The sequence below is a fragment of the Ceratotherium simum genome, chromosome 18, assembly GCF_057802395.1.
Source record: "Ceratotherium simum simum isolate JZ-2026a chromosome 18, ASM5780239v1, whole genome shotgun sequence".
NCBI lineage: Eukaryota > Metazoa > Chordata > Mammalia > Perissodactyla > Rhinocerotidae > Ceratotherium > Ceratotherium simum.
In genome coordinates this window covers 57078794-57101046 of record NC_141917.1, presented here as the reverse complement: position 1 = coordinate 57101046, position 22253 = coordinate 57078794, and the positions used below count along the sequence as shown (strand labels likewise).

The following is a 22253-nucleotide window of genomic DNA, read 5'->3' as shown; positions in this document are numbered from 1 at the left end:
CCTCCCAGTGCTCTGAGCTCCGGATGAGGCTGCCGCAAGGTTCCAGTTTCTAGGCGAGGACACAGGAAGGGGCCCAGGCCTGGTGTGAGGGATGGGCGGGCCCCAATGAGGACACAGGAAGGGGCCCAGGCCTGGCGTGAGGGATGGGCGGGCCCCAATGAGGACACAGGAGGGGGCCTAGGCCTGGCGTGAGGGATGGGCGGGCCCCAGCCATTGGAGCGGCGTCTCATTCTGGCTCCTTCACGTGCCCGTGAACTCAGGAAACTCTGGGGGCCCCACGGAGCACTCAAGGGTCTTGAACTTCAGCCGAGGCGCTGACACTCGCAAGGGGAGAATCGGCCTCAACAGGCTCCGAAGTCTGAGTGTGTGTGGCAGCAGGTGCGCTTGCCACCGCGGCCTCAAGTGTCCCCAATCGATGCAGCGACATCTCCTGCAATGGCCCTCCACACCCGCAGTGTCCATCCTGCACTCCTTCTGCGCTGACCTCTCCTAGCTGGAGGAGCCGGGGCTGAGCGCCTCCATTTGACAGATGAGGAAACTGAGGCACCACCAGGACCGGCCTCCTTTTCCTCCTCGGGAAGAAACAGGGATGAAAGAGGAAGGGGTGGCTCAAACCACCGCCTGGCTCACCCCTGTGGACTCGGATCTCCTCCACCCCAGGCTCCTGACCCCAGTGCGTCAAGGCTGGAAACTTCTGGAGAGTCAGACGCAGCACAGGGCAGGATTCGAATCTTCACCAACCCCAAGAATCTTCAAATCCGCCCCGCAACTTCCAGAACGTTTCCGAATGCCAGCCCGCGACATCCGACGTCAGTGGGCTCAGGACAGGTGTTCGGGTTCTGGAATCTTCGAACGCCCTACAGAGACCCGAAGAACTACTGGGTTCCACCCGCCTCCCTGTCCCCTTCAATCATTTCTTGGTCGAACACACGTGGGACCGGCGCTGCGCAACGCCCTGTGCCGGCGCTGGGAAGGCGCTGCTTGCACATCTCCGGCCGCGGGGAGCTCACTCTCTGGCGGGGGCCCGGACCCAGGCGGGGGCGGCCGGCGCGGCCCGGAGAGGGGAAGAGGCGGGGCCGGGGAGGGAGGAAGGGAGGGGCCGGCGGGGGAGCCTCGGGCCACCTAGAAACGCTGCGGGCTGGGCGAGGGGCCGGGCGGGGCTCGCGCGCGGGTGAGCCTTCCTCTGCTGCCGGGCGAGAGGGCCGGGCCCTTGTCTGCGGGTGAGTGTCGGGGGCCCCTGAGGGTCTGGCGGCCCCCGTAGTGGTGGGGGGAGTCGGGGCTCCGGGGAAGCGCCTGCAAGTCCCTGGGGTCGGTCTCCACAGCGTTCACCCTGGAGACGCCGGAGGTCCTGGCGCCCCCGGTCTCAGTAACCGCGTTGCCCTCCCCCGTCGGAAATAGTAGCAGCCAGCGTCTCCGAGGCCGGCGAGGGCCGGCGGAGGAAAGCCCCCCACACGCCTAGAGGGTGGGCGGTGACCAAGGCCACCTGGGGGTCTGTCCTGGCACAGCGATGCGCACAGTGAGGTGACCCTGGACCCCTGGCCTCCTCTCAGGACAGGGCGGGATAGGAACCGAGGAATGGAGGGCGCTCTGGCCATTACTATTACTGTCGTCGTTATTGTTGAGATTGTTAGCGCTCTGATTGGGAGAGTCTGGGCAGGAACAGCACTCGGGTTCCCAGGTTGGGTTTATTATCGTTTCTTGAGGGAACCACCGCTGACTCCCCGCCTCTCCCCGTTGCTCTGCGAAGCGCCGAGCCAGCCGTCCACCTAAGGACGCAGCTCCCGGCTTCCCCCCGGGGGGTCAGGTCCCTGCCCTCCAGCGCGTGGCTGTGTGGCTGGGGCAGGTTGCTCCTGGTCTCTGAGCACCTGTTTCCCCTCCATGAGACAGGACGGCACCCGGCTTCCGTGAGGGGGTGTTATGATGGGAGTTCTGGCCACTGCAGGCCCTCGAGCGAGTGACGTTAGACCTCTGAGCCTGTTTCTGTCTGTGGGCTGGGACTCCTGGGCGGGACTGTGGTGAAGGTGAAATAGCCGAGCAGCGCGGCCTCTCAGCGCTGCCGGGACGTCGGCCTCCGGTAACTGTGTTAATAGGAATCCTCCTCCTCCTCACAGTTCTGTCCTCAGAGCTTTTCCAGGTTCTGGGTCAGATTTTTTTCATGGCCGCTTACTTTTCGGATGGGGAAACCGAGGCTACCCCGCTTGGGTCTCCTGTAGTCCAGATCTGGGATTCAGGGCCCAGGGGGAGCTGGCTGGATTTGGGGCCAGCCCTGCAGCCACCCATCCCTGCCACCGCCCTGTCACTTCCCAAGGCTGCCGCCGCGCCAGGCGGGCTGAGGAGTCCGGAGGAAGAGGTGTGGCCCCTGCGGCTGGCAGTGGGGCCCCGCTGGCGGAGCGGGGCAGCTCATGTTTGCGCAGCCCGGCCCGGACCCCTCCTTTCCCCTCTCCCTCACCCCCAGGGTGCAGCAATTCCTGACAGGTACTCTGGGTGTGGAGGAAACAAGAGGGCGCCTCAGAGCTTCTCTGCTCCAGGCCAGAGCTCAGGGAATCCAGACAAGCCTGCTTGACCCAGGGACTCAGCCCAGGAGGAGGAGGTAAGGTGTCACCAGCCGGCCTTCTCTTCCTGCCACCTGCCTCTAAGACCCAGAATGGGGCAACGACTTGTACCCCCAACCCCCATGAGCCAGGGAGAAGGCTCGTTGTGGGCCCTCCTCCTGATGGGAGTCTTGCTCAGCTTGATTGCCCCCTCATGATGGTGGTCTCACTACCAACATAGCAAACTAAAGGAAGCCCCACCAGGTGGTGGTTAAAGGAAGAGACTGGGCTCCCAGTTGACCTTCCTTGAATGAGTTCCTTGACCTCTCTGTGCCTCAGTTTCCCTAGCCATAAAAGTGCAGGTGTGGAGTGTAGATGAGCAGAGGATGGAAAGGCCGCAGGCAGGACCTGGCAGGTAAACTCTCATCCCGACTATGCAGCTCGTTGTGTTCTCACTCATGACAGTCATCTTTGCGTGAGACAAATCATGTGGTCAAGATTTTGTGTCTCTAAATACCAGGCCTGGAGGAGGGCCTTGGCCAGCCTGAAGGTGGGGGGTCCTTCAGGAGGCCTCAGTTCCCCCATCAGCCCTGGATCTTGGGAAGAGTTGGAGGGCGGACTGGAATGCACGGCCTGCCTCCCCCAGCCTCAGTTTCCCCGTCTAGGAAATGGGCCCAGGGATGCCCTTTGACACTCAGCTGGGGCAGGGCTGGCATTTAACCGGGGGCCTCCGTCCAGCCACAGATCCCTTCCGGGACCGGTACCAGGAAGCCCGGGCAGTTTATTCGGTGGGGGAGGGCCAGCTCTTCAATGAGTCATTGTGACAGCCCTGGGACCTGCAAGCAGAGGACTGAAGGGGAAGTGTTACTCTGCCTCTGCCCAGCCCGCTTCCACACCCAGGCGCTCCCAGTGTGAGTGCCGGGCTTAGGTCTGCATGAAATCCACCCGCACACAGGGTTTTCCTACAGCAGGGTCTGGCCCTAATGAGCCTTCCTGAAGAATTATCTTTACTGGGCTTTTCCTTCTTTGTTTCTATTTACAGAAGCACCTTGTGCGTCTTGTAAAACGGGACTAGCCTCTTGTTACTGGGAGGCCAAGCTGGTACGAACCACTGAGGTCCAGCAGGTCGGGGTTCAAGTCCCACCAACGCTCCTCTGCCTTGGTTGGCTGTGTGACCTCTGGTACATGGGTGCCCTCTCTGTGCCCAGCTCGCCCACCTGGGAACTGGAGCCAGGGGGCCCCCCGGGAGGCTCAGTGAAAATCGCAGGGCTCATCCTCAGGCCGGGGGCTCATACCCTCTCCTGCAGGTCCCCCAACTCCCGGGCTTGAGTCTGCGTAACCCTGGAACTTACTCTGCTCCAGAAAATTGTCTGGTTCACTGTCTCTCTGTCCCCCGTTAGTGCGTCAGCCCCTCGAGCAGGGCATTTCTCCCCGTCGTCTTGGCTGTGTGCCCAGAGCCTAGGCCCTTGCTCAGAGCAGTCAAGCGTGCGAGAGACCTGGCAGCTGGCGCCTTGATGATCTCACTGTGGCGCTGGGTGAATGTGTGACTGCCGGCAAGGCCACTGCTGGCCCTCCAGCCTTTCTCAGGACGCAGGGCGTTACGCACACGAATAGTGTTCTCCCGTCACCCCCTCTCACCTTGCCTTATGGCAGCCCCAGAATGTTCCACGCCCCCGTCGAATGCCAGCCGAGGGTTGGTGGGAAGGGCGGGAGCGGTGACCATGCGGTTGATGCTGATGTTCACAAGGATGCCGAGGCCGGGTGCCCAGCTCCTTGCGCCAGCTTCGCGGATGCGCCGTGGCTGGGTCAGGACGTGCCTCCTCAGGGGCCGCCACCAGAGCACTGGCTTTCGCAGTCCTGCGGGCGAGGGGAGGGCGAGCCCTGGTTTCCCCGGTTTGGAGACAGACCCAGCAGCGGGCGGGTTGGGGTGCCCAGGCTGAGGGTCCCCAGGGCTGGTGGGGAGGGGCCTGGAGAGGGTCCCGGACTCGCTGTCTCTGCGCCTTGGCTTCCTCATCTGGAAAGTGGGAACGTTGATGTGAGGGGGCCTCCAGGGCAGTGTCAGGCAGGCCCCTCCGGTCTGGAAAGAGCACAGAGTGGAGGGCGGGGGCCACGTCCAGGCCCTGAGAGGCCGCCTGGGTCGTGTGACATCCTCAGGCCCCCGTGTGTCTCAGCCTTGCTGCCTCCCTGGCCTCCCGAGGGCCGATGACAAGAACAGCCTGAGACAGAGGTGCCTGCAGCCACACGAGCCTGGGACCCTGCCAGGCCTTGGCTGTCAGCTGGGGGTGTAGGCAGAGGGTGTGGGGCCGGAATTCTGTTCCCCACGGGGGCCACAGATTGATTCTGCTGAGTGGTCAGCCTTTTCTGTACATCTAGTGTCTTATTAATATTCAGCATGTTATTAATATTTATCACCATGTATATATGAGTCATGAATATTCAGTGATCTGTATCGTGGTGCCTCCGGACCGTTTAGAGCTTTGTTCATATTCGTTGTGATGATGTTACTATTCATTCATGCACCACGAATGTACCTTGCAGCCGTTGATTGCTACGTTGTGACGATTGACTACTTCGTGGGTTATAAATCCTGGGCGCCCCCTGCATATCCAGTGGGTCATTAATATTCAGTAACCTCGCTAATGGTCGATGCTCCTGGCTCATTAAATCATCACGAATGTTCCTGTGCTGTGGATATTTGGCTCTTCAGCACATCAGGAGTATTTGGGTATTCAGTGCCTCTCAGTCCTGCCCCTCAGCTCCATGCAGGTGCCTGCTGACCGCATCGCCCGCGTCCTCCAAGGGCTGCCCGGCCCGGTGACCGGCAGCTGTTGCCTCCCGAGGGGTTGGGCTGAAAGGAGGCAGGAGGAAATGGCCGATTTGTGGGTCATCGTTAGTATCTTTCCCTCACGCAACAAACACCAGTGAGTGTCACGTGGGGACATAGCTGTTGGGGACAAGAGGCCCGGCCCCACCTCTGGGGCCCCAGGCTGGTTGGGGAGCAGCCAGGAGAGACGTGCGGGGTCCCGGTGCCCGGGGCTGGCGAGAGCTGCGCAGAGAAGCGGGTCAAGCGGGCGCTTCGGCTGGGGGTTGGGGCCTCTCTCCGGAGGGGACGTTGGGCTGCATGTAAAGATCAGGGAGAGCCGGGGAGGAACAGGAGTCCCAGGCAGAGGGAGTGGCAGGGACAAGGGGGTGGCAGGGTCAAGCCTTGTGTTAGGAGCCGTGGAAAGGCTGGGGTGGCCGGAACGGACAAACAGGGCAGAGATTGGGGGGCAGGACCGGGGCCGAGAGATACCACATCTGGTACCACACCCCACGACGAGGCTCTTGGGTCTTGGCTGACAAAAACAGGTGACTCTGTGTGCGGTGGAGGAAGTGGGCTCTGAGTGATGGCAAAATGGCACCTGGGCAGGGAAGGCAGGCAGCCCTGAGCAGAATCTGCAGGGGAGCTAGGGAGGGTCCCAAGAGTCAGCCCGCACGGCACTGCTGTGACTGTCCACGGTGACACTGTGTCCGGTCTGTAGGGTGGCGCGCAGAGGAGGTGCTGCCACGTGCAAGCACTAGACGGATATGCTGATCCATCCGATGTCTGGCAGGCCTTCCTGGTTCACCTGCCATTATAAACAAGGGCTCTGGCCCAGACACCACACCTGGGTCACCCGCTGCCCCATAACGTCCCCATGTGAAAGGCTCAGGGGCTTCTCACATTCTGTTCCCCCAGTCCTTCCTTGTCCATTCCCCACACCCAGGCTCTAAACACTGACAACTCCCTTCATCATATTTTTCTGAACCCACTCACTTGCCTACACTCTCCCCGCCGGCCCTTGTCCAGACCCCCACATTCTTCCACCTGGTTGCTGCCTGGCCTCTGCTCCTGCCTTTATTGTCCCTTCTTCCTCAGTGGCCACAGGGGACTTGTTAAAAATATAAGCCAATCTTGGCCCTCCCCTGCTCACACACCCTCCATGGCTCCCCATTGCTCCTCACATGCAGCATAAGAGGTTCTTCATGGTCTGCCCCCTGTCGTTCCCGGCCCCCCGGCATGTCTGACAACCCCGCCAGCGTCTGCCTCCTCTCCGTCTGCTCCAGCCACTCTGGCCTCCTCTCTCTGCCTTCAGCTCCCGAAACTTGTGTCCCCCTCAGGCAAAGTGCTCTTGCTGTGCCCTCTGCCGAGAATGCCCTTCCCTCCAGGGCTCTGCCCAGGTGATTTCCCATCATCCTTCAGGATGTCCCCGGGCGGGTCCAGTCCCCCCATGGACCCTCCCTTCTTATAGCAAATGCTTTTGTTTTCTTTGTTTGTTTTTTGAGGAAGATTGGACCTGAGCTAACATCTGTTGCCAATCTTCTTTTTTCTTTTTTCTCCCCAAAGCCCCGGTACATAGTTGTATATCCTTTTTTTTTGTGTGAGGAAGATCAGCCCTGAGCTAACATCTGATGCCAATCCTCCTCTTTTTGCTGAGGAAGACTGGCCCTGGGCTAACATCTGTGCCCATCTTCCTCCACTTTATATGGGACGCCGCCACAGCATGGCCTGACAAGGGGTGTGTCGGTGCGTGCCTGGGATCTGAACCTGCGAAGCCCGGGCCTCCAAAGTGGAGTGCACACTTAACCGCTGCGCCACCGGGCCGGCCCCCATAGTTGTATTTCCTAGTTGTAGGTCCTTCTAGTTCTGTGTGGGACACCGCCTCAGCACAGCTTGATGAGCAGTGAGTAGGTCTGCCCCCAGGATCCAAACCAGCGAACCCCGGGCTGCCAAAGCGGAGTGTGCGAGCTTAACCACTACGCCACCAGGCCGGCCCCCGACCCTTCCTCCTAAAACAGCATTTGTCACAGTTGCCACTAAGCTAATCACTTCTTCACATGTTAATATGGTAAGAGAGGGGCTGGCGTGGCCATGGCTGCATCCCCAATGCCCTGCATACAGTAGGTGCTCAATAGACACCCCGCAGCCGTGGGTCAGTGCAGCGGGTGGAAGGATTGGCCTCGTGCCTGGCGTGGGCCCACTTGCCCGCCTGCACCTGGGGTGGCCCGGCTGTGGACACTGGCCCACCAGGGCCCCAGGTCTCTGCTCTGTCACGTATCTGGCGTGTGGTTCCTTGTGACGGATTCCGGAAGGCTCCGAGGTCTGGGCGGGGAAGCCCCGGGTGACCCCACCTGCCGGCGCTCTGGGCTCCAGCCCTGCTTCACGCTGAGCCTCGGGGCCCCATCTGGAAGCAGGGAATCTTGGGGCACCGAAGGAGCCGCGACAGTGAGCCAAGGCCACTGAGGTGTCACCACACAGCCAGAGTGTGCCCAGCCCTTTGAGGCACAATCGCAGGGGACCCCATGGTGTGCGGGTGTGCAGGGCCTCAGTCCTCCCTTGGCCTAAAAGGAAACAGGCTCCAAACAGCAAGTCTTCCTTCCAGAGAGGAAGCGACTCGCCAGGGTCCACTCAGAGCAAAGGAATCTGCTCTCTCTGCTCCTGCTGCACACCCTCCACGGCCCCCAGGGGACAGCCCCACCTCTCAACCTGGCGTTCAAGGTCTTTACGGGGTCTGGCCCCACCCTCTAGCCTCAGAAAGCACCATCTCTCCAAATTCCACTTTTCAGCAAGATAAACTACGATGCAGTTCCTTGAATGGGCCTTGTTTTCCTTCCCCTCCATGCTTTTGCATTTGCTCTTCCTCCATCTGACCTCCCCTTGGTAAACTCTTATGCATCCTTCAAAGCCTCAGCTTCAATATCCTGGTTCCTTCTTTTGGCCCAGCCCTGATCCCACAGATGTCTGGCTCTGTCTCCCCCAGATCGGGGCTTCTGATCGGCCAGGCCCACAGCTGAGGCTTCTCAGGTTCCCTATAACCTGTGTTGAATGACTGAACGGTTATCATAGGTGTGTTTTGGATTAAGAGCTGCTGAGACCCTTCTCAGGGCTGGAGACCAGGAGACAAAGTGGGTTGTTGCTGTGGTAACGAGTGGCGCCCTCTGGGCCACCTTGGGCCACCTCCCTGAGCTCTGCTTCCCCCTCTATAAAATGGGGGTGGTGATTCCCCTGAGTTATTCAGGCCCCCGAATGCCTCAGAAAGTCCCGGCATTCTGTCTTACAGTGAGACCTGTAGGGTGGACAGCAGAGTCTTGGGTAGGGGCCAGGGAATCGGACGCAGGCCTGAGAGGGGCGTCTCATCGACCAGCAAAGTCGATGGCCCCCGGACTTGCTGCTCAGTCTCTTGGAGGAAGCCCAAGACACCAAGAGATGTCCCCTCCCTGGCAAAGCCGAGCCCCTCCAGCATCTCCCACAGCAAGTGTGGGGTTCCAGCCCCTTCGGACAGTAAGACCCCTCAGGACAGGATGGTGACTACCTGTGGCAGAGTCCATGGGGGTGCCCGGCAAGATTTGCTGGGCCAGTGCATCCTCGGCCCTCTCAAGCTCGCTGAAAGGGAGGCCTGGAGGTGCCTTCTCAGACTAGCCCGGATGTGGGATGTTGTGAGGATGGCAACATTTCCTGCTTGAGGTTTTAAGGGGCCATGAGTTAACAACGGGGGCCTTGGTGGGTGGAAAAGGGAAGAAATGTTGGGTGCATTAGTAGAGGTCTAACATAGGAGGAGGGGGAGCAAGCCTCCCTCCCCTGCCCCCAACTTGAGCTCTCAGACCCCAATCAGGAGGCTCCTAGGGGCTGGGAGAGTGAAATAGCTGTGGGATCCTTCCATTTAGAGAAACCACAGACCTGGGGGGAAAAAGTTGGGAATGCAGGTAGCCAACAAAGGGTGTCTCATGTGCAAAGAGTTCTGATAAATAAACGAGAAAGAAAAATGCAATGGAAAAGATAGGCATTAATGGAACTGATTAAAACCAAATGGCCACCCCAAGAGGTTGCGTTTTGTCCTGACACCCTGATCCCAGTAATATGAGCCATTGATTGTTTTAGCACTTCTCACGCCTTCCCCCCGCCCCAGGCCCACGTTTGGCTGAGTTGTAAATATTCGTATTTGCTGAAGGATCTTCCTTTCCTTTCGATCCCTTGTTTGGAACTTACAAAACACATTCTCAGTGAACTGATCCTTGGCCATTTAGGTTTGACTTTCCATTTAATAAATGGAATATATATTATAATGGAATATATAAATATAAATCTCATAAATACTCCATATGATGAAGTTAGATAGGGGAGGAAGAACAATTCCTCTGCCCTCTAGGTCCTTCTGGCTGGTCTAAGAGTTAAATTGACATGAGACAGAATAACAGGAGAAAATCAAAGTTTAATAACATGTAAACCTGGGAGAAAACCAGGAAACTTGAGTCACTTGCCAAAATGGCCAAGGCCGCCACTTGAAACACTGTCTTCAGCTAAAGACAAGGAGAATGTTGAGGGTTGTGGTTTGGGACTTCAAAGTGGGGGAAGGCAATTCCCATGGAGACGGAAAAGCCAACGTTTGGAAGACAGATGTTTGCTGGGCCCTCTGCGGCCGGCGCCCCTGAGAGCCAGAACTCGGATCAGAGCGAGGGCTGGGCCCTCCTGTCCACGTCCACGGCACTCGTTAGCCTCGGTCCCCGCGGGCGGCCCCGCCTGGAACGTCTTCCCTCTGAAGCTGTTTTAGGCAGTTAGGGGGAAGGTCAAAGTCTCTTTCAGGGTCTTTTGTCCCTAAAAACAATCAAACCAAAGAAACACACTTTGGGGTGGCCACTTCTGCGCCCCCACCCATGTCTAGTTTCCTTGTTCGTCCCTGACTGCCCTCTGGGAGCCGCTCCTGAGTTCTCCAGTCCAGGGTCCGGGCCGTGTGGACCAGGATTTCTCAACCTTGACGCTAGTGACATTTGGGCTGATTATCTTCTCTGGCGGGGCCCTTCCTGCGCCCTACAGGATGTTAGTTTGTGGCCTCCGCCCTCTCAATGCTATTAGCAGTCTCTCGTCTCCACCCTGGCGGGTGGTGACACCAGAAATGTCGCCTGGGGGCAGAACCGCCTCCCTTTGAAAATCCTCATTTAGACTCAAAACTGCATCTGGGGCCGGGGTGAATGACCCTCTCGGTTCTCACAGGTCCTGAACGCAGGTGTCCCTTGCCCCGGAGCTGGGTTCCCAAGCGCACCCCTGTCCTCCAGCGTCTGTCCGTGGACTTCCGGCTGCCGGTGTGGCCCAGGAGAGGGCTGCGGCCTCCTTCAGTCTGACTTTCTTTTTGAGGACTTGCTTCTTCTCCTGCAGCTCACACGTTTTTTCCCATCCTTGGAGCTCCGGATCTGCCAGGTTGGCCCGGAACGCTCCTTTCTTGTCGTCCACCCTGGACTCGGGCCTCTGCAGCTCAGGAAGATGTCCTTCTAAGAGTCAGTGCCTCCTTGCGCCATATTTGTCAGATCACAGTCTCATCCCAAGATGAGTTGCCTTTTTGAGTCTCCCAGACCTGCCCTCCAGCACCCCAGGCCGGCAGCCCCTCCCAGGCTGCCACAGCAACAACACAGGCTCTGCCTACCCACCCCACCCCCTCACACCACCCCCTGCCACAGGCAGGTCCTGCAGCAGCTGCTGGGGCTCCGCCAGCCAGCTCATTCCCGCCTCAGGGCCTTTGCACCTGCTGTTCCCTCCTCTCCGACCTTTCCCCCAGACCTCAGCCGTGCCCGCTCCTCCGTGTGTTCACATCCCAGCCTGACTGTCATCCAGACCCCATCTCTTCCTGTGGCCCTCATCGCCTCGTACCATTTCATGAGGCTTCTCTTCACTGTGTGTTCCCCTTCGAGAGTCTGAGTTCCATAGTGGCAGGGACGTTTGGGACCCTGCGGCTGGTCACCATCGTGTCCCCCGCTCCCAGGGGGTGCCTGGCGCACGGGAGAAGCACAGTATAAATGTATGAATTCATTCTGAGAGTCAGAATGTGTTCAGGTGCAGTCCAGCATCCATCATTCATGATTAATTCAGCACGCACTTCCTGAAGACCTGCTGTGCGCCCAGTGCAGGCCCGGGGCTGGGATAAAATGATGACTAAGATGGGCTGCATGGAGCGCGTGGGGGAGGGGCGAGAAATAATACATTTTAAAAGTTCTGTTGTGTATTTGAGGTAGTGAAAAATGCTGTGGAAGCAAGAAAAAATAGAACACAATAGGCAGTCAAAGCTGCCAGCGGGGCAGGTGTCCTGAGGAGACCTCCCTGAGAAGGCGACGTTTAAAGAGCAAGGACATGAGAGGGGTGAGGGAGGGACCTTTGTGGAAATGTGGGGAATCAGGCAGAGGGAACAGCCTGTGCAAAGGTCCTGAGGCAGGACCATGCCCAGCATGCTTGAGGCTAAAATCCCCCAAACAACATTCTTACATAGGGTTAATTCCCTCCATTTTACATTGAGGCTCAGAGAGCTCAAGCATCTTTCCCAAGGTCACAAAGCAGAACCTGTGGGGTGGGATCTGAGCCCCATTTTGGGGAGACATCTGGCTGGAGAGGCCTTGGCCAGGCAGTGCGCAGAGACAGGGTCGGGCACGTTGGGGAGATGGCCTCGTGGATCAGGGAGGGAGGCCCTGTACCCGTCTCCCACACCTGTTGGCGGCTCTAGGTGGAGACGGGAAGCCATTCTCTTCCTTGCTCCCAGGCAGTAGCTGGGTGGGGTCTCTCTGGGCTGGGGGGCCCTCCCAGAACCCACTGACTGCCACACACTGTTCCAGGTGCCACTGGGGAGACCAAGGAGAGCCCAGACCAGCACAGACACCCTGAGGGGGCCTGAGGTAAGTGCAGAATATTCATTCAACAAACACTCATTGAGTGCCCACATAGGTGCCAGGGGCTGGGAGCTCCCTTCCTGCCTGCACAGCCCTGTGAGTTGAGGATTGCTCAGCCACCTCTTTTATAGCTGAGGACTCTGAGGCCCAGGTATGGAGGGCACACAGCCAGGAAGTGGTGGAATTCGGATTTAAAGCCTGGAGTTGGGCTCCAGAGTCTGCAGCTCTCTGGGGTGAGCCAGTAAGTGTGTGCTGAATGCGTAAGTCCTGCTTTGAGTCTAATCCAGCTCTTTGATACTGCACTAGAAAATAGATCCTCAAATTTAGGGCTGGAAAACAGGACAGATGCCACCTTTCCAGATAAAAGGACATTGAAGGAGTCCAGGGAAGCCTGGGAAAGGGACGTGGACAGAAGACTAAGGGCTCTGCCTAGATCTGGGGAGGAGGGGGAGATTCCAGGAGGAGGGGACATTAGAGCTGGGGTTTTGAAGGATGAATAAGAATTTGCCAGAGAGAAACTTAATGAGTTTACTTTTATTCATAAATTTATTCATTCAAATACTCCTGGCTTCCCCCATACATCTGCCTCACGCTGGGTGATGCCAGGACCTCCAAGAAGCCCCAGTCTTGGGAAGACAAAGCCAGACACAGACACCGCCATAGGATCAGGACTGGGCCAGAAGGGGGGATAGGGCTAGAGGTGAGAAACAGAGAACCAGGGCTCTTCCCGAGGAGTCAGAGGACTTCCCAGAGAACAGACCATTTGAGATGGGTTTTAAAGGACGAAGGAAGATAGCTTTGTTGGAGACATGCTGGGCCTCAGGGGTCTGTGAGAAGCCGGGCGCCATGCTCTGGTCACAGGACCATTAAAAATAGTTAAGAATAGGTGATGGTTGCACCAGAAGCCCAGCTCAGAGCTTCCTGGAGGTGCAGGTGAAAAGGGAAGCAGCGTGAATCCCAGCAGCTCTCAGCTGATGGAAAAGGAGTTCTCTGCCTCCCTCAGGGAGGCTCCCCGGGCTGGGCCGTCCCTGAGGCAGGGACGAGGAGGACCAGGTTGGATGTGGCGGTGGGGTCTGGGCACACTCGGAGTCTGGGCATCTCGCGCTGTTTTCTCTGTAACTGTTTAATCCCCAGCAGGGCCTGGGCAACTGTGGGAGCCACCACGGTGGGGGGGGCGGGGAGTGGGGGTGACTTTCAGTACTCTACCAACCTCGGCGACTGCACGGCTGCGGCCGGCTGCGGGGCCCCCGGGAGCCGGGGACGCGCTCGGCCGGGCGGGGGTCTTCAGGGAGTGTGCTTCTCCGCAGGAGCCGCCCAGGGGTCTCTCCGGTCCGTCCCGAGCCCGCGCCAAGCAGGATGAGGTTTCCGCGGCCCCCACGGACAGAGGTGGCCCTGGCGGCGGGCCTGGGCAGCCTCGCCCTCCTCGTCGTCTGCGGTCTGCGCGGGTCGCCGGCCCCCTGCCGGAGCCCGCAGCGGCCCCCGGGCACCCCCGCGCCTGCGGCCTGGCCCTCCCTGCCGCCGCGGCCGCCGCCCGCGCCCTGCCGGGCCAACGCCTCGGTGGCCGCGCTGCCGGCCTTCGGGGGGCAGCCGCAGCACGTGCGCGACTTCCTGCTGTACAAGCACTGCCGCGACTTCCCGCTGCTGCAGGACGCGCCGCGCGACAAGTGCGCGCCGCCCGTCTTCCTGCTGCTGGTCATCAAGTCCTCGCCGCACAACTACGAGCGCCGCGACCTGCTGCGCCGCACCTGGGGCCGCGAGCGCCAGGTGAGGGGCGCCGCGCTGCGCCGCCTCTTCCTGGTGGGCACCGCGCCCGACCCGCTGGAGGCCCACAAGGTCAACCGGCTGCTGGCCATGGAGGCGCGCGCGCACGGCGACATCCTGCAGTGGGACTTCCACGACTCCTTCTTCAACCTCACGCTCAAGCAGGTGGGCCGGCCGGGCCCCCCCCCCACTGTCCCCACCTGCTCTGCCGCCTGCTTCCCCTGGGGAGGCCTGAGGCGACAAGCCTGGGTGGAATCCAGGCTCCGCTTCCTGCTTGCCGTTCGCCTTCGCTGATCCTCCCCTCTCTGTGCCTCAGTTTCCTCATCAGGGAAATGGGACCTGAGTTGGACCCACCCGCCCCTGAGGGCTGCGGTGAGGGTTGCAGGGGATGGTGTTTATGGGCACCTGGAGCAGCGTCTGCTGCCCAAATAACCTTCGCAGTCGGGAGAGGGCGGAGGCGCAGCACACGTCCTGTTCATTCGCTCTGGTTCTGTCTCTGCGTGAGGCCTGGGTGTGGGCGGCAGGGGCTCAGGAAAGACCTTTCTGATGGACAAGAACCGTGAGAGGTGGAGAGCATCCTGCCCGTGCGCAGACGAGGAACTGGAGGCTCCGGGGAGCCGCTCAGGTCGGGGCTGGAGCAGCGGGGTGTGGACCTGAGCTGGGGGCGCCCAGTGCAGGGTCCGCCTGGTCGCAGGCACAGACAGGCTTCCCTGTGACCTCGCTCTGGAGAGCCTCTCTTTTCTCCCCTGTACCCGGGTGGAACAGCGCGCCTGCCTCCCGGGTGGCGTTAGGGGTGGGAGGCGAGGCGCACACGGGACCCCGTGCCCGGCAGGGCAGACGCGCTGATGGTGGCGCCGGAGCGGAGGCAGGGCGAGGGCCAGAGCCGCTCGGCACGCCGTGTTCCTCAGGCGGGACGCGCAAGCAGAGGACAACCGCCAACCCGACGAGCGTGAACCCGGCACCTACGAAGCGTTGGCCCCCGCCGGGTGCCGGGTGCCGGGGGGCGGCAGGGGCAGACGCGGCCCCGCCCGGGGGCCCGGAGGCGGGGGCCGGCGTGAGGCAGCGGTCGCGCACGTGGCTGTGCGGCGGCAGCGCTCGGCCGGCCGAGTCGGGAGGGCTGGCGGTCAGCGTAGCGCGCGTCCCCAGCGCCTGTCGCGCGTCCCCAGCGCCTGTCGCGCCTCGCGGGATATCGTCTCGCGGGTCCCCGCGCTCAGGAGGCGGTCTGGAAGGCGGGGACGGGCGTGGAGAGGGGCGGCTGTCTGCTGAGGGCCCCGCGGCCGACCGCCCGTGCCTCGCCCGCAGGTGCTCTTCCTGCGCTGGCAGGAGACTCGGTGCCCCAACGCCAGCTTCCTGCTCAACGGGGACGATGACGTCTTTGCCCACACAGACAACATGGTCTCCTACCTGCGGGACCACAGCCCTGACCACCACCTCTTCGTGGGGCACCTGATCCGCGACGTGGGCCCCATCCGTGACCCCTGGAGCAAGTACTACGTGCCCGAGGTGGTGACGCCGGAGGAGCGCTACCCGCCCTACTGCGGGGGCGGCGGCTTCCTCCTGTCGCGCTTCACGGCGGCCGCCCTGCGCCGGGCCGCGCGCCGCCTGGAGCTCTTCCCCATCGACGACGTCTTCCTGGGCATGTGCCTGCGGCAGGAGGGGCTGGCGCCCGCCTCGCACAGCGGCGTCCGCACGGCCGGCGTCGGCGCCCCCTCGGCTCGCACGTCGTCCTTTGACCCCTGTTTCTACCGCGAGCTGCTGCTGGTGCACCGCTTCTTGCCCTACGAGATGCTGCTGATGTGGGACGCGCTGAGCCGGCCCAATCTCGCCTGCGGCAAGCGGACACAGGTCTACTGAGGGGGTGTCGGGGCCCCAGCCTCTAGGCTCCTGTCTCCACCCCGGGAGGAAGCGGTAGTGTCTCCCCCCAGGAAGCTGAGACCTTTGTCCCCCTAAGTGGGCCAGGCATAGGGCAGTGCCAGGGAGAGTTTGATGACTGAATAGTCTGGCTGGTGAACTCCTACACATCCTTCAAAATCCACATGGTACTGCTTAGACCCTGTTCCATTGTCCTCCCCAGACTCAGCTGGAGGGACCGTCTCGTTCCATGGCAGCTAATGGCAGAAGCACTTCTGCTAGGGTCCAGCTGCTCCTGGTACATCCATCCCGTTTGAATCAAGGTCCCACTTCCCAGCTCTGACCTGGATCGTGGGCTGGGCTCTGCACAGTGTCTGGCCTCTCCTCGGTCACGGACCTGCAGTGGTTGGATGGTAGGTGAGTTCCGGCCACAGGTCAAGGCCCGTTGGGAACTCCTGGGTCCACATGCAGCTGAAGCGAGAAGCATTTTTCAGCCAAGGAAAGAGGCGTTCTGTCCTCGACCCCTCCCCGGGTCTGGACCCCTCCCTGCTTGTGGTGTCAGGTGCCCTGATGGTGGGCATGTCGGGCAGAGGAGGGGGCCGCCAGCAGTCTCAGGCTCTGGGAGCTCAGGATCCCTGGCAGGGCCCAGCCCCCACACCTGCGCTCCCCAAGAATTCAGGGATCAGCCTGGGGCCAGAGGGGTCTTCACGCACCCGAGGCCAGCACACTCACTCACCCGGTGCCCAGGGAAGGGGAGACTCAGGGCCTTGGGTGGCTCTGCGCGCTCGGGACCCAGGACAGCCCTCCAGTGTGTCTTTCAGGTTGAGGAGATCCAAGCAGACGGGTGACCCCCAACCCTGCTGGGCTCAGACAGGTGTCTGCACTTGGGCTTCATAGGCATGGGGGCAGGGGCAGGGGCCCTCTGACGGCGAAGTCAGGACTGGGGAGTGGGTCCTCAGGGAATAAAATGTTTTGTGAAGACCTGGAGTCTGTTTTTTTTTTTTTAAGTGATTTATAGGTTTTAACTCAGACCAGTCTACATCCATCTGTAAAAGTTTCATTTCCAGTAGGAAATATACACCGGTAAAAACAGCGTGGATGAGTGGGGGCTGCAGGAGTATCTGACCTCATCCTGCTCCTGCTCCTGCTCACACACCCTCTATGGCTCCCTACTGCCCTTAGCTCATATCCCCCAAGACTGATTCTCACTGCTGGCGTGACAGCAGCCTCAGGAGGGAGGCACAGGGCCACTCCTTCCGCATCCACCTACCCTCCGCTCTCTCCGCTGGCTCACCTCCTCCCACTGGGACCACAGTTCTGCTGTCCTCTTGCTCCCTCCTTCTCGCCCTTCCAGTATTTCTTGTGCATTTACTGTGTCCTCTGTGCCCGTCCTGGACTCCTGCTCCCAGCCCCACGGGAAGGTCAGGGGCTACTGACCCACCTTAGAGCAAGGAAACCAACCTGTGAATGATCACGTAGGAAGTTTCCAGAAGTGGTCAGAGCTTTGAAGAGAATTGAAATGAGGCCACTGGACACAGCGATGAGGATGAGTATTCACCAGGCAGTCAGGGGCCTGGGACTGCAGAGGTGACATTGGAGCAGGGGCCTGAGGGAGGAGGACATGGCCTTGGGGAGAACCGGGAGAAGGGTGTTCCAGGCAGAGGTCACAGCATGTGCAAAGGCCCTGAGGTGGGTGATCTGGGAGCACTTGAGTTGCAGTGAAGAGGCCGTGGCTGGAGCTGGGTGAGTACAGAGGATATGGAGGAAGAGGGATATGGGGTCCTGGGGGCTAGCTACACGGGAGCTTGTGGACTGGGGTGAGGGGATAATGTTTTGAGGGTGGTGGCACCTTTGGAGCAAGGAAATGAGCTGATTGATTTCTAAGTTTTAAGAAGCCCTGTGGCTGCCGTGGGGACTGTTGGAAGGGAGGTGGAGGCCGAGGCAGCGTCCCAGCAAGAGAAGGCAGGCCTGGGTGGGGTGGGGCTGCAGGGGTTTCTACCAGGTAGATCTGACCTGTCCTGCCCCTCTCACACACCTTCTGTGGCTCCCTCTCACCCTCTGGAGAGAGTGCTGCTCCCCTGCTGTGCTGGCCCGAATAGTGGCCCCCAAAAGTGCACATCCGCCTGGAATCACAGAACGTGGCCTCGTTTGGCAGTAGTCTTCACAGATGTCATTAAGGTAGGGATGGGGATGGGATCCTCCTGGGTTAGGGTGCGCCCCAAATCCAAAGAGAGTGTCCTTGTAAGAGACAGGAGATTAGACACAGAGAAAGCCGTGTGAAGAGGGAGGAGCGGTTGGAGTGATGCATTTATAAGCCAAAAAATGCCAAGGATTGCCGGCAGCCACCAAAACGTGGAGGGGGCAGGGGACAGATTTTTCCTCAGTGCCTCTCAAAGAGAACCACCCTGCCGACCCTTGACTCTGACTTCTGGCCTCTAGCACTGTGGGGGAATGAATTTCTACTATCTTAAGCCACTCAGTTTGTGGTCATTTGTTGCGGCAGCCTTAGCAATCGAATACACATGTGAACAGATCACATAGTCAAATGTTTATCATTCTTATGAGGGGGTCATATCATACAATCCCCATCCCAGGATGAAGGGAGGGTATAAGTGAGAAGAATGGTCAGGGTTGGATCCATAAATGTCCCTGGTGACTCATTCAGACACTCGGGTGCGTGTCCACCATGAGCAGAGGTGAGGGGAGGTCCAGGCCTCCTGTGGCCTCAACAGAGCCCTGGGTTCACACCTGCATGTGGCCATCCCCTCCCTGGCTGGTCTTGGCAAGCGGCCATCTCCCTAGGCTTCCGTTTCCCCACTTTATATCGTGCTGACGCTCGAATTGTTATCGAGTCCCTGGAAGTGTGGGCAGGGTCACAGCTGCCAGGGGACAATCCCACGGGAAGGCTGACCCAAGCGTGTCCCTTTTTCTTGAGAAAATGCAAAAAACTGCTCAGGATTCTGCAGCGCCTTATTTATTCTCTACTGGGAGACAGCACAAAGGGGCGCCACAAATGCAGGGAGGGCGGCGCCAGGCCCTCGGACGGGAGGACATCTGGCCCTCAGTGTCTGGCATCGCCATAAAACTGAGGGTGCCCCCGCCAGGGTTGGGTTGTGGCTTTTGTCCTCAGTTGGCCCCACAGAGGACAAGTGGCCTGGGAGAGGTGGTGAGCTCCCTGTTCTAGAAGATAATCATCAGTGTCCCCCGGGACGTGGGGCTTTACGGTGCCGCGTGGCTTCAGGAGCTCGCCAGACCAGACCCCTCTGGGCCCTGGGCTCCCCCGAGGCCACGCCCCAGGAGGGCTCAGTGGGGACAGAGTGTCAGCAGGTCCTGCCGGGTGCAGCCGCTGAGGCAGCAGTGGTGGGCAGGGTTGGTGGCAGCTGCCCGGCGGTGGTGGCGGTGGCGAGAGGCCTGAGACGGGGGCGGTGGGGCGAGTGCCAGCGAGGGGTCCCCGTCAGCCGGCAGCCCGCGGAGGAGATGTCGTCCCTCCAGCCACTGCAGCAGCTCACCTGGGGACAGAGCAGAGTCACGGATGGGGACCCAGAGAACCCCATGCTGCGTGCACCTGCACGCTCACGTCCCGCTGAGTGACCCGCCAAACACTCATCATGCACTTATTAAAGCACTTACTGAGTGCCTGCTGTATGCTGAGCACAGATTTAATCCCTCATCCAGGCGCACACATTCCCAACCCATACTCACACGCAAGTCCCCAGCTGTGCACATTCCCATGTGAGCAGAAGACAGCAGTGGTGACGTGACACATACATGTGCACGTGTATGCAGGCAGTGGGCACACACAGGTACACCCTCAATATCCCCTCCCAGTCCCCATCCCCATACACGCCTCTGCACACCCATCTGCACCCGTGTCACACAGACCATGCACGCAGGACACACGTGTGACACACGTGCACACAAACCTGTTTCATACCCTCTGCACCAGGGCTGGGACTCGGGTGAGAGCGACGTGCTGGCTTTGGTGCACAATTTAAAGGGGCGCCAAAAACCCAACAATCAAGATCAATCATATTTGTGTGTGTGTGTGTGAGGAGATCAGCCCTGTGCTAACATCTGCCTCCTCCTCTTTTTGCTGAGGAAGACTGGCCCTGGGCTAACATCCATGCCCATCTTCCTCCACTTTACGTGGGACGCCGCCACAGCATGGCTTGACAAGCGGTGCGTCGGTGCGCGCCTGGGATGCGAACCAGCGAACCCCAGGCCGCCGCAGCGGTGCGCGCGCACTTAACCGCTTGCGCCACTGGGCCGGCCCCAGGATCAATCATATTTTAATGCAATGTTTCTAAAAACCAAAATTAATAAAAATTCATGAGGATCAAAATACTGAAGTTGTAAATAAAGGCAGGATCCGACCGTGCACTTGGAAGACTGCCTCGCTCTGCCTGATTCCCGCCGGGCAGGGGCCGCGTCCTCCGCGGATGCGCGCACACCCGCGCAGCGGCAGGTAGACCCTGGACGTGCGGGCATAGCCGCCCGCCTGCCGGGGACGCGCACTTGCCCCCCTAGAGACCCAGGGCGCGGTCCTCGCCCGCCTGCACTCACGGTCGCCGCCAGCCACGGGCCGCCTGTCCCCGGGGGACCAGCGCGGGCCCCCGCACACCCGCACCAGCGCGCGCACGAAGTGGTGGCCGCACAGCTTCTCCGGCGCCTCCGGGGCGGGCGCGCCCCCCAGCGCAAGCGCCAGGGCCGGGCCCAGCAGCAGCAGCGCCCAGGCGCGCCGGCGGGGGTCCATGGCGGCGGGAGGCGCCCGGCCCCAGCTGGGACCCCCCCTTATAGGCGCCCAGCCCGGGCCAGCTGGGGGCCTTGGAGGGGAACAGAGCGTTCCGCGGGATGGTCCAGGGAGAAGGTCAAGGGCCGGGTCAGGGCGAGTGCAGTGTAAAGCCCTGACGAGTGGGTTTCTCGTGCAACGCAGGTGCCTGACTGAAGCTTGGATCCCCCCGACACCGCTTCAAGGGTGGCAGCCGCCTCACACACGTCGCCAGCACACCGCTGGGTACCTGGGGCGGCTGGCCCACCCAGGCGCCTCTCCGTTAGAGACCTTGCTGGATCTCAGTTATGACCATTCGGTCCGCTTGTTTCTTCTCTTCCCCTCACTTTATATTCCAGCTCATTCCTGCTCGCAATAAAGGGTGACCTCGACCCCAACAAAAGCAGAGCCTGAGGCCCATGTGCCCACTCTCTCTCTCCCCTTGACCTCACTGTGCAGCTCCAGGTGTGCCGTGTAATTCCCAGGCGTGCCGTGTGACCCCAGGCGTGCCGTGTAATTCCCAGGCGTGCCGTGTAATTCCCAGGCGTGCCGTGTGGCCCCAAGCGTGCCGTGTAATTCCCAGGCATGCCGTGTAATTCCCAGGCGTGCTGTGTGGCCCCAGGTGTGCGGTGTAATTCCCAGCTCCTGTGAGTAATAAACCTTTATTTTTTCAAAGTTTTCTGATGGTTATGGCTGAAGGGCGTCTTACCGTCATAAGAACCACAAGGGCCGGTTCAACCACAGCACTGGATTGGCTGAGACCGGCACAGAACAGCAAGAGTCTGTGTCCCTGGGCCAGGGCCTTGGATGTACCTCCCCCAGGGGGAGCACTCGTTGAGTCTATTTTTTTAAAACCATTTTAAAGAGGTGAAATAGATAAACTGAGAAAGAATCATTCCATGGGGCGGGCTGGGCATCCAGCAACTGAGACCAGGGACATTCAGAATCTTGTTTTCCTTATTACTGTACAAAGAAGGAGACTGAGGCTCAGAGAGGGTGCCCCACGCGTGCCCAAGGTCGCAGGCTGCTGGGCGCTGGGGCTGGCGGTGCTGGCCGGCTCTGCCTCTCCCCCGGCAGCGTCTCCGTGGGCTGGGCCATGGCTGGAGGACCAAGAGCAAAGCTGGCTGTGAGCGCTCAGTGTCTGCTTGGTGCCAGCCCAGCGCCCAGGAGGCCTCATGACCCTGTCTCACCAAGCAGGGGAGCTAAGGCAGAGAGAGAAGACACTCGACCCACGGCGGGGGACAGCCTGAGCTGAAGCCCCATCTTGCTGAGCCCAGTGCCGCCCCCTCCCTTCGCCACAAGGCAGGCGGCTTTTCCTAAGTCAGGCACAGAGATCTGTCTCTCTCTCCCTGTGTCTCTCTCTACCTCTGTGTCTCTCCAGCAGTCCTGAGGTGCACATGGGGGACTCGTGCGGCACCCCCAATGTTGGACCCCTCCCCACAGCCTAGCCCTCCCAGCCCAGCCTTGCCCTCTGACCCCCCCAGAGCAGCCTGTTCCCTCCACCCACCCAGAGCCCGTAATCAGCTCCCCAGGACAGAGCCAAGGCCAGCAGCTGGGGCTCGGGGGAAAGGCTCTGTCCTCCAGGGCCCAGGCCAGCGGCCGCCCTGCTGTCCCTCCTCCCCCGGCCTGCCCTCAGGCCCCCACTGTGGCCCCCAGTGGTCTCTATCCTCCAGCCC

The 22253-nt window shown here is 60.4% G+C and overlaps 2 protein-coding genes across 3 annotated transcripts; one reads left to right on the top strand and one right to left on the bottom strand.

Moving 5' to 3' along the window:
- The first annotated feature begins 1086 nt into the window (after positions 1-1086).
- On the top strand, positions 1087-16796 carry B3GNT3 (UDP-GlcNAc:betaGal beta-1,3-N-acetylglucosaminyltransferase 3). 2 transcript variants are annotated; one of them, XM_087443569.1, is made up of 5 exons: positions 1087-1220; positions 2456-2590; positions 12144-12203; positions 13505-14123; positions 15261-16796. In XM_087443569.1, exons 4-5 carry the CDS (start codon positions 13554-13556, stop codon positions 15810-15812), a joined length of 1122 nt encoding a protein of 373 aa, XP_087299695.1. In that variant the 5' UTR covers positions 1087-1220; positions 2456-2590; positions 12144-12203; positions 13505-13553; the 3' UTR covers positions 15813-16796. The 2 variants fall into 2 exon arrangements, with proteins under 2 accessions (XP_087299695.1, XP_004423107.2); XM_004423050.3 differs by lacking the exon at positions 2456-2590 and having other exon boundaries at positions 1095-1220.
- Positions 16797-18930: 2134 nt separating this feature from the next.
- On the bottom strand, positions 18931-21326 carry INSL3 (insulin like 3). Its single transcript, XM_004422968.3, has 2 exons — positions 20373-21326; positions 18931-19318 (listed from the first exon to the last, which is right to left on the bottom strand). Exons 1-2 carry the CDS (start codon positions 20560-20562, stop codon positions 19113-19115), a joined length of 396 nt encoding a protein of 131 aa, XP_004423025.1. The 5' UTR covers positions 20563-21326; the 3' UTR covers positions 18931-19112.
- Positions 21327-22253: the final 927 nt, after the last annotated feature.

Excerpts from the sequence above, each read along its gene's own strand:
- B3GNT3 (XM_087443569.1), top strand. The coding sequence starts at position 13,554 with ATGAGGTTTCCGCGGCCCCCACGGACAGAGGTGGCCCTGGCGGCGGGC. Across the intron at positions 14,124-15,260 it reads TCAACCTCACGCTCAAGCAG|GTGCTCTTCCTGCGCTGGCA; the intron begins GTGGGCCGGCCG and ends CCTCGCCCGCAG.
- INSL3 (XM_004422968.3), bottom strand. The coding sequence starts at position 20,562 with ATGGACCCCCGCCGGCGCGCCTGGGCGCTGCTGCTGCTGGGCCCGGCC. Across the intron at positions 19,319-20,372 it reads GCCCGTGGCTGGCGGCGACC|GTGAGCTGCTGCAGTGGCTG; the intron begins GTGAGTGCAGGC and ends CTCTGTCCCCAG.